Source organism: Prosopis cineraria, unplaced genomic scaffold (genome assembly GCF_029017545.1).
Source record: "Prosopis cineraria cultivar Desert tree isolate PC_DT_omini unplaced genomic scaffold, ASM2901754v1 PC402, whole genome shotgun sequence".
In the NCBI taxonomy this organism is placed as follows: Eukaryota; Viridiplantae; Streptophyta; class Magnoliopsida; order Fabales; family Fabaceae; genus Prosopis; species Prosopis cineraria.
This window is the reverse complement of record NW_026555727.1, coordinates 695-10,798: the sequence shown is the minus strand read 5'-3', so window position 1 is coordinate 10,798 and position 10,104 is coordinate 695. Positions and strand designations below refer to the sequence as shown.

The 10,104-nt window shown below is 35.0% G+C and overlaps 1 protein-coding gene across 1 annotated transcript; it reads left to right on the top strand.

Annotated features, from left to right (window-relative positions):
• Positions 1 to 1,856: 1,856 nt before the first annotated feature.
• On the top strand, positions 1,857 to 8,060 carry LOC129296940 (ATPase 11, plasma membrane-type-like). The gene is made up of 21 exons (XM_054935333.1): positions 1,857 to 2,114; positions 2,233 to 2,352; positions 2,460 to 2,558; positions 2,675 to 2,812; positions 2,972 to 3,106; positions 3,225 to 3,404; positions 3,500 to 3,706; positions 3,792 to 3,911; positions 3,981 to 4,100; positions 4,244 to 4,366; positions 4,462 to 4,566; positions 4,660 to 4,804; positions 5,236 to 5,400; positions 5,569 to 5,807; positions 6,018 to 6,050; positions 6,164 to 6,245; positions 6,334 to 6,494; positions 6,633 to 6,818; positions 6,893 to 7,075; positions 7,351 to 7,526; positions 7,691 to 8,060. Exons 1-21 carry the CDS (start codon positions 2,061 to 2,063, stop codon positions 7,785 to 7,787), a joined length of 2,868 nt encoding a protein of 955 aa, XP_054791308.1. The 5' UTR covers positions 1,857 to 2,060; the 3' UTR covers positions 7,788 to 8,060.
• Positions 8,061 to 10,104: the final 2,044 nt, after the last annotated feature.

Here is a 10,104-nt window from a genome sequence, read left to right as displayed (position 1 = left end):
GGAGGTAAAGTCAAAAATAAAGGTTGTCGTTTGAAAGTTTTGTTTAAATAAAAATTTAAATTTTAAAAATTAAATTTTTTTAAAGTAATTAAATTTGAGGGTCTGATTTTGATAAATTCTTTAAAAATGGGCTTATATCTAGGTGGCTCTTCAAGCCTTATATTATTATTATTATTATTGTGAAACATGCATTTAAAGCTAAAGAGGATTTGCTCATTTGAAGCTCTAATTTTACATTCATTATATTATTGTTAATTTTATTTTATTTTAAAATTAATTTAATAAATATCAGTGTTCAATATAAAATTTTTGATATTTTTTATTTTTTTATAATTATTATGTTTATATATTTATAAAAAATGAATTATTTTTTAATCAAGATTTGAATTTTCTTACTAAACTTCTAGATATGTGTTATTTAATTTTTATAAAATTATAAAAATTTTTATTTTTTAATTTTAAAATATTTTAATTAATTTATAATGTTTATTTTTTTTAATATTTGTAAAACGAGGCTTACCGGTCCGGTCTTACATCTTTTAAATAAAGATTGAGCCTCATGAATGAGCTCGCCCGGCTCCCCAGCTCCAGGAAGAGGCATCAAAGAAGGTGGATATGGTCGCAGGCTCTTAACGAAAAATTTTCTTTTATTTTCTCTCAATCGACAAAAACATTCGGGTAAATTAAAAACAAAACAAGTCGAGAAAATTTCTTTACGCTAACTAGAAAGATTTTTTTTTTAATCCATGCATTTATTTAACTTTGCACCAGTCCTTTGTTTTGTTGGCTTTTTAAAACTAAGAATACTTCCTAATATATGTTTATTTTTCATTTTAATATAAAACTCATTAAAAAAATATACACGTTATAGCTATGATAAACAGAACTTCCCTACCTTGACTTGTAAATTGTCTGAATTTCCCATATTTTTCCCTTCAATGGTCGGAGTTATAATTTTTTGGGACAATTATATTAAAGTTTTACATAAGAAAATTAACTACTGTAAGGTCCATTGACAACTGAATTAAGCTGTATTAACAACACAATCAGTTGTCAATATAGTTTAGTTCAGTTCTTAATAAACCTTATAGTAACTAATTCTCTTATGTGAGACATAATTGTAATTTTGTCTAATTTCTTTTATAAAATTTAAACATAATGTTATTAGTTCTGTCCGTGGATGCTATGTAGAATCTGTAGAAGAGCTGCAATTTATAGTTAGATCCTGTTCAAAAGAACAAGAGCAACTGATAATGATAATATTTAAACAAAATTAAAATTAATTGCAATAATCTCTATTATCAGCAGAGTCTAATTTTTATGTTATAAAAAAATCACTTCACACAAATATATATTAGCTGAAAATTATTCTGTGAATTTATATAATTCAATATTCATTAATTAATTAAAATAAATCTCTTTAAGTGAGGATGCTCAATGACTTACAGTTTTTTTCTGTTAAAAATTTCTTTATATTTTTATTTCAATATTACTGTAAAAAGTAAACATCATTCTGTTCTTATAGCATATGATTTCTAATATACCACAGAACAAAAATGGTCAACAAATTTTGGCCAAAAAAAAAAATCTACAAGAGTCACAATTCCTGCAGTGAATGTTCTTAGGCATGGTATCATGTTATCCCAAGAAAGATTAGCCAGCAGATGTTGTTGAACATTTTCTTTGTCTAGGAATCAACCAGGAGTCTTGTGATGATTCACAGGGATTCAGCAATCAAATAATAATATATTACATAATATAATTATACAATATAAAATATACCTAAATAAGGGAAAACGAGAGAAGCAGGGCTGGGAGGTGGGACTCTTATGTGGACTGCCGTTACTGATTACGATTGCAATTCACGGAACACAGTGCCCCTCGGGTTGGTTGCATAGCACCGTAGTTTCTGTTCTGAGCTCTTCAAATTTCTCATTCTCCGTCCTTTTTATATTTTATCCACAGTTCTACCACCTCTCGCTGCTTGCTATTTCTTCTGAGCGCTTTCGTAGTCAGAGAAAGTTGGCTAGGCAGAGTGAGTGGTTCTGGGGGAAGGAGAGATGGACGACAAGTCCCAAGTATTGGATGCTGTGTTGAAGGAAGCTGTGGATTTGGTAACAGATCTGAATCACTTGGAGCTTTTACGGATTGCAATTTGTTTGTTCTCTTCACTGGTCTGTTTGATTCATTGATGGGTGTCTCGGGTTCTGTTCTGTGCGTTTCCGAATGCAGGAAAACATACCCATTGAGGAAGTTTTTGAGAATCTAAGATGTAGCAGAGAAGGTCTCACCTCTGTGGCTGCTGAGGAGAGACTCACCATTTTCGGGCATAACAAGCTTGAAGAGAAAAAGGTTCAGAACTCGTCCTATCCTGTATCTTTCCCTTCTCCCAGCGCTGTTTTTCAATCAAAGCCACGTAAAAGTTAAAAAATACTGTTTTTTCATAAATTGTCTTTCAGGAGAGCAAATTTTTGAAGTTCTTGGGTTTTATGTGGAATCCTCTGTCATGGGTTATGGAGGCTGCAGCTATAATGGCAATTGCGCTTGCCAATGGAGGGGTGAGTATGTTCAGCTTTTAAAGTTCTTGTTGCTAATCTTTCCAGAAAAACTTCTTCGAGCATCTGATGCTTTTGTTATTGAGGATTTTAGTTGTTCCTTAAACTTTTATATACAGGGGAAGCCCCCTGATTGGCAAGACTTTGTGGGTATCATCACTCTGCTTCTCATCAATTCAACAATTAGTTTCATCGAGGAAAACAATGCGGGTAATGCTGCAGCCGCTCTCATGGCTCGTCTTGCTCCAAAAGCAAAGGTGTCATATTTAGCATTTAATTCCTTTCATATTAATGGCTACCAACTCTAATTTAACTTAATTATCCGTGCAGTCTAGTTTTCCCTTTCTATTTTACTTTTCTTTGCCCCATGAAATCATTTTCCTCATAGTTTCATTTCCAATTTCTACGTTGTTAAGGTTCTTCGAGATGGTAGGTGGGATGAGCAAGATGCCTCGATTCTGGTTCCAGGTGATATCATCAGTATTAAACTTGGAGATATAATACCAGCAGATGCTCGTCTTCTTGAGGGGGATCCACTGAAAATCGATCAGGTGGGTTTTTTTGATTGTTTTGTTTTGTATATAATATTCACATCTATTTTACTTACCATGGGCCAAATGGTTCAATGACAACCTGCTTTCTGGCTCTCCTTTGCTTTTGGCTTGTTAGTCTGCACTCACAGGAGAGTCCCTGCCAGTGACGAAGGGTCCTGGTGATGGTGTGTATTCTGGTTCTACCTGCAAACAAGGGGAGATTGAGGCTGTGGTCATTGCCACTGGTGTGCATACCTTCTTTGGAAAAGCTGCTCACCTTGTGGATACCACCAATCAAGTGGGTCACTTCCAAAAGGTAACATTATAGCAATTAGGCATCCTTTTTATGGTCATCCTAATGCTGTTACCTTGATTCAGATTTCATTTGTTATTTCTTGTGCTATCATTTAGGTCTTGACTGCAATTGGGAACTTCTGCATATGTTCAATTGCTGTGGGGATGATTATTGAGATTATTGTAATGTATCCTATCCAAGACCGACAGTACCGTCCTGGAATTGATAACCTTCTTGTACTTCTCATTGGGGGAATTCCAATTGCCATGCCCACAGTTCTTTCAGTGACCATGGCTATTGGTTCTCACAGGTTATCTCAGCAGGTTAGGTTCCTTGGCAAGTCTCACTTAGGATATGTTTTGTGGATGTTCATGTAAATAGTGGACTAACGGTTTGTAATGTTTGCAGGGAGCTATCACTAAGAGAATGACAGCCATTGAAGAGATGGCAGGCATGGATGTGCTTTGCAGTGATAAAACTGGGACCCTAACATTAAACAAGCTAACTGTTGACAAAAATCTTATTGAGGTTGGTTTTTGAATGGTGCTACTCATTTGCCATTTGCTTGATCTAATTATCTCTATTTTCACATGCTAGGTCTTTGCAAAAGGAGTGGATCCTGATACTGTTGTTTTGATGGCAGCTCGAGCCTCGAGACTTGAGAATCAAGATGCAATAGACTCTGCCATAGTTGGGATGCTGGCTGATCCAAAAGAGGTTAGTGAAACGGATCAAGTTATTATTTACTGTTATTCTTAATATGAGGTAGTAGCCCTGTAATATAATTTGCACGATCATATTTATTTTTTGTATTCAAGTCTATGATAATATATATATTTTTGAACTTTCTGGTACAAAAGGCACGAGTGGGAATACGAGAAGTGCATTTTCTTCCTTTCAATCCTACTGATAAGAGGACAGCATTAACTTACATTGATGGTGAAGGTAAAATGCATAGAGTAAGCAAAGGTGCGCCAGAGCAGGTAATTTACACTTAATGTCATTGCTTACTTAATGTTACATCATTTTTGGTCTCATATTCTGAATTCAATATGTGTTTCTGTAACGTGACTGTTAGATTCTCAATCTTGCACACAATAAGTCAGATATTGATCGTAGAGTGCATGCAGTAATAGATAAGTTTGCAGAGCGTGGTCTACGATCTCTTGCTGTAGCATACCAGGTATATAATCTGTTGCATGCTTGCTTGACCACTTGTATTCCTTTAATGTTAGAATCAACAAGTGATTGCCATGTGGTTTTTATTTTTGTGCAGGAAGTTCCAGAAGGAAGGAAGGAGAGTGCTGGAGGTCCATGGCAGTTTATTGGTCTTATGCCTCTCTTTGACCCACCAAGGCATGACAGTGCAGAAACAATACGGAGGGCTCTAAATCTTGGAGTAAATGTCAAAATGATAACAGGTCTATTATATACACAAGCTAAACCGTTTATTTGCATGTATAATTGTGCTGAAGTTACCGTTCTGTTCTCTATAGTTAATGAATTTCTTGGAAGCCTTGGAGCAAGCTTTTGCATCTAAGCTAGCCGCTGAATGTTGTGACATCCAAGTCCTATTCTTGCTAGCTATTCTAGTACTTGCATTCAGCAAATTTACGGGTCAAGTAAACTTGTAGACTATAGTGATCAAGTTATATGGAATTTGACTGAGTTAAAAGCAACCAGATTACCATAAACAATTAAACATCATGTGGTGGGAGAACTTATGTAATGAAATATGGTAACTGGTGCAATTGACTTATAGTGTTGACTTTGAGTACATCTGATTTCCAGCAGAACCATCATAATTCATTGTTCTGACTTGTCAATTTTTATTTATATATCTTCTTGTTAGGGGATCAATTGGCTATTGGGAAGGAAACAGGCCGTCGCTTGGGAATGGGGACCAACATGTATCCCTCATCTGCATTGCTTGGACAGGATAAAGATGAATCCATTTCTGCATTACCCATTGATGAATTGATAGAAAAAGCTGATGGATTTGCTGGTGTTTTCCCTGGTGCGCTCCTATTCTTTGGTGTTGAATATAGCAATTTTGCTATTGATTATTTTGCTTTGAAGTTTCATATGATTGCATGGAAAATTATCTGTCAGCTGTAATAGTTGAGTACTTTGTGCTTCCTCTGGTCATGTTAATTGGGTTATAACTGTACATATATTTGTACAGAGCACAAGTATGAGATCGTGAAACGCTTGCAAGCTAGGAAACATATATGTGGAATGACTGGTGATGGAGTGAATGATGCACCTGCTCTTAAAAAGGCAGACATTGGTATAGCTGTTGCTGATGCAACTGATGCTGCTCGAAGTGCGTCTGATATTGTCTTAACAGAACCTGGCCTTAGTGTTATCATAAGTGCTGTTTTGACAAGCCGGGCTATCTTCCAGAGAATGAAAAATTATACAGTGAGCAATTGAACTGTTGTTGATCATTGACTCAATCTTTTGTTATTACTCAATCATCATTACTTATGCCCTTTTAATACCCCACCATTCTTTGTATATTTTTAATGTTTCTGGGAAATCTTTGCTTTGTCCAGGCCATACGTGGAATTATTAGCAGAATGCTCATTATATCAGCGCCAACTAAACTAATTTGTTTCTTCTTTCATGCAGATTTATGCAGTCTCAATTACAATCCGTATTGTGGTATGTGATTTGTTTTGTGACTCCAATCTATATTCTACATGGAAATAGTATATTGTCGGTACAATTTTGGTGAGACTGTTATATTCTTGACCTATTCTTTGGTATGGTTCCAGCTTGGTTTCATGTTGCTGGCCCTCATATGGAAGTTTGACTTTCCTCCATTTATGGTGCTGATCATTGCCATCCTAAATGATGGTTTGTTATTTCATTTCTCTGTCATTGTTTCACCTTCTGATTGGCTCCAACAACATGCCTTCATAACTATGACATCTATGACATATAGGCACTATCATGACAATCTCAAAAGATAGAGTAAAACCCTCTCCTCTGCCTGATAGCTGGAAGCTTGCAGAGATTTTCACCACTGGCGTCGTACTTGGAAGTTACTTGGCAATGATGACAGTCATATTCTTTTGGGCAGCTTACAAAACAGATTTCTTCCCGGTACGTCTTCTATAGATGATTTTGAATCTTACAATATTATTAGTCCATTGTAACATCCATACCTGTTGCTTCACATGCTAGGCTTTAGATTGGTTAGCATGTGTCATTAATTTAACTTCTTGTCTGCTAACCTTCCAGCGAGTATTTGGGGTCTCAACTCTTGAAAAAACTGCTCATGATGATTTCCGAAAACTTGCCTCAGCAATATATCTTCAAGTGAGCACTATCAGCCAGGCCCTTATATTCGTGACCCGGTCTCGAGGCTGGTCATATGTTGAGCGTCCTGGTATACTGTTAGTGACTGCTTTTGTGGTTGCTCAGCTGGTAAACCAAATCCTCAATCCTGTGCTGATTCTTTTTCATTTGCATGACTTTGACGCTGAATTTGTTGCGCGCAGATTGCCACTCTGATTGCAGTATATGCAAACTGGAGCTTTGCTGCAATTGAAGGAATAGGCTGGGGTTGGGCTGGAGTCATATGGTTATACAACATCATATTTTACATCCCACTCGATTTCATCAAGTTCTTCATTCGTTATGCATTGAGTGGGAGGGCTTGGGATCTTGTCATTGAGCAAAGGGTTAGTAGAGTTTCTTGACTTATTCTCTTAAATTAGATTTTGCACAGTCGTGCAATCAAACAATCGGAGAGTGCGACATAGGGACCAGGCTATCCACGGGGCTAGGTTTATTTCCCTTCTTTACAGTCCTTTCCTCTCTCTCTATATCTCTCATTGCATTGTGTATAGTCAATTTGGGATTTCTCTCTGCATCTCCAAATTCCTTACTTTTATCTACATACCACTTTATTTTTGGCTCTGTGCTCATGGATTTTAATTTTATTAATAATATGTAGATTGCATTCACAAGGCAAAAGGACTTTGGTAAGGAACAGCGAGAACTTCAATGGGCACATGCTCAGAGAACCTTACATGGATTACAAGTGCCTGACACCAAATTCTCTGACCGCACTCATTTCAATGAACTCAATCAAATGGCTGAAGAAGCTAAAAGGAGAGCTGAAATCGCAAGGTAGGCAGACACTTTAACCCAAAAACTTGTGCGATTAAGTAAAACCTGTAATAGTTTTATCAAGTGAAGCGTTGTTATAGTCTTTAAATGCATGTATCATGTCTATGGTGCAAAACAACTAGGAATATATGATGGCTCTCATGAGTCACAATTATGGTGTGCAGGTTGAGAGAATTGCATACACTAAAAGGTCATGTAGAATCAGTTGTGAGATTGAAGGGGCTTGACATAGACACAATTCAGCAAGCGTACACAGTCTAGATAGATGCTTGCTTTGTTGGAGACTGATACTGTAAAGGGGCACACTTCAGAGCGCTGAGAGAAGTAGAATGTAACGATGAGTATTACACAGTAAGTTACCCTTAATATTATTTTACTGTGCTTTCTGTTTTGACTTTTGCACACTTCAATGAGTGCCTGTGTCTGTCTACCTGCCCCTGGTTATTTTCTTTCTTCCCTGTTGTTAGATGTGCCTTTCATTCTCCAAAATCTCAGTATGTCCAGAAGCGGATATATGTTAGCCTTTGAAATTTCCATGGTTCAAGGTTAAATATTCAGTTTTTATTCTTTGTTTTCCATGCCACTAAAGCTACAACAAAACAACAACAAGCCTTTATCCCACTAGTGGGGTCGGCTACAGGATTGCAAGACGCCATTGTGCTCTATCATTTATTAAGCTTTTAGAAATATTATTAATTAAGAGATCACTCTTTGTAAAATTACATGAAATGGCCCATGCAGGTCTCGAACCATGCCACTAAAAGCTAACGGCGAAAATTGTATGACTCACCAATAGATGACTGAAAGCTTGTTTGGCTAAAAGAATGAAAAGAATCAGACAAGGTGCGATCCTTTAATAATGTGGAATGCATGACATTGAGAAGGGATTAAAGTGGTTTACCAAACAAAGTGGGACAACTAAAGTGTGAAAACTAGAAAGCATTATGAAAAAGATGTTTGGTGTATCAGCACCTGTTATTAATTAATTATTGAAAATATTATCGTTCATTAATCTTGAGCGCTCTTTGCGGCTTTAGTGTGGTGACCTAGCATCAGTCATTGTCCTCTAAATAAAAATCTGGTAGACTTCGAATGCGTAATTTGTTCAAACCATTCAGATTGAGTGGCCTTAAATGATACTGCGTTTAAATTTATGTGGAGTGATCATCATGACACAAACCTTTCAAAGATATTTCAAATACTCTTCAATTGTTTAACAAAATAAGATAGTCGTTGGCATTGGAGTATAATTTTTTAACGAGTCCTTTACATTTTAAAAATATATTGTCCCACTATCATAGTATAAAACATCTTTTAAAAGTTTTATTTAGTCTAAAATATAAAATATTGGGTAATTTTTATCTAGTTTTGTTTTTAGGTTTTGTAATTTTTTTAGTGTTTTTATTTTTTAAAGTTTCAAAAAGATTACACGATCTTTTTTTTTCAAGTTTTATAATTTTTATTTTTTAATGGTTTTACTCTTTATAGGGATTGAAAAAAAAAACATGAACTAAAAGTAAAATTCAATGAAATTATAGAAATTGAAGATAAAATTTTTTTTTTAAAAAAATAATGTATTTAGAATTTTGATTATGTTATTTAGGTATTTTATAAGATATAATTGCAAATGTAATTTTTTTATGACATTAAAGTTTTAACTAACTTTTATTAAATATGTAAAGTAGTCACACAAAGCTTATGCTATGTAGTATGGCCCAGAGGGAGTACGATTTAATTTAAAAGATAATCAAATTTTTTAAGTCTTTTAAATTAAATTATGGATAAAAAATATTCTTGAAATGCATACAAAGAGTCATAAATGACTTTTAAATTTAATTATGGATCATTTATATTCTTTATTTCAAAAATCATTATTTCGTTATCCTAATGTTAACTTACCTAATAGATCTTTATGTGATTTTCATATATAAATTTTTTAATTTTTTTTATTATAAATATTGCCTATTGCATTATTTTTTTAAAATTTTTTTCTCTTTCCTCTCTCCCCTCTCAGCAACTCAAACCATTCCAACTCAAATTTTTTAATTTTTTTAAATTGAGTTAAGGATAAAAAATATTCTTAAAGTATATATGAAAGAGTCACAAATGACCTTAAATTTAATTATAAATTATTTCTATCTTTTATTTCAAAAAATTGATACTTTATTACCAGGCATTAACTTATCTAATAGCTCTATTATGTGATTCCCACATATAATTTTTTAAATTTTTTTTATTATAAAATATTGCTTGTGGTTCGCAGCATTATTTTTATAAAATTCTCTTTCTCTCTACCCCTCTCCTCTTTTTCAACTCAAACCATTCCATTGCCCCTCCCTCTCGGGCTTCTCATCTCTCTCTTTCCCCTTCCTCTCTCTCCTTTATTCAATCTCTCTCTCCCCTCTCTCCCTCCTCTCTCTAGTCCTCATCCCCCTAATCCCAATGCATGATAGCTTCGGTGAATGCTATGGATGGGCTGGACACGATGAGCATGAATACCTTATTGGTCAAGTTGAACACATGCACGCTCGCTTGCACTGCCATTAGGCCCCTTGATCGGGTTGAACACACACGCATG

Bases quoted from the DNA above. Each gene is read 5' to 3' on its own strand.
- LOC129296940 (XM_054935333.1), top strand. From the start codon at position 2,061: ATGGACGACAAGTCCCAAGTATTGGATGCTGTGTTGAAGGAAGCTGTG. The intron at 2,813-2,971 runs GTGTCATATTTA...TACGTTGTTAAG, and splicing joins GTCTTGCTCCAAAAGCAAAG to GTTCTTCGAGATGGTAGGTG. The intron at 4,805-5,235 runs GTCTATTATATA...TCTTCTTGTTAG, and splicing joins AAATGTCAAAATGATAACAG to GGGATCAATTGGCTATTGGG.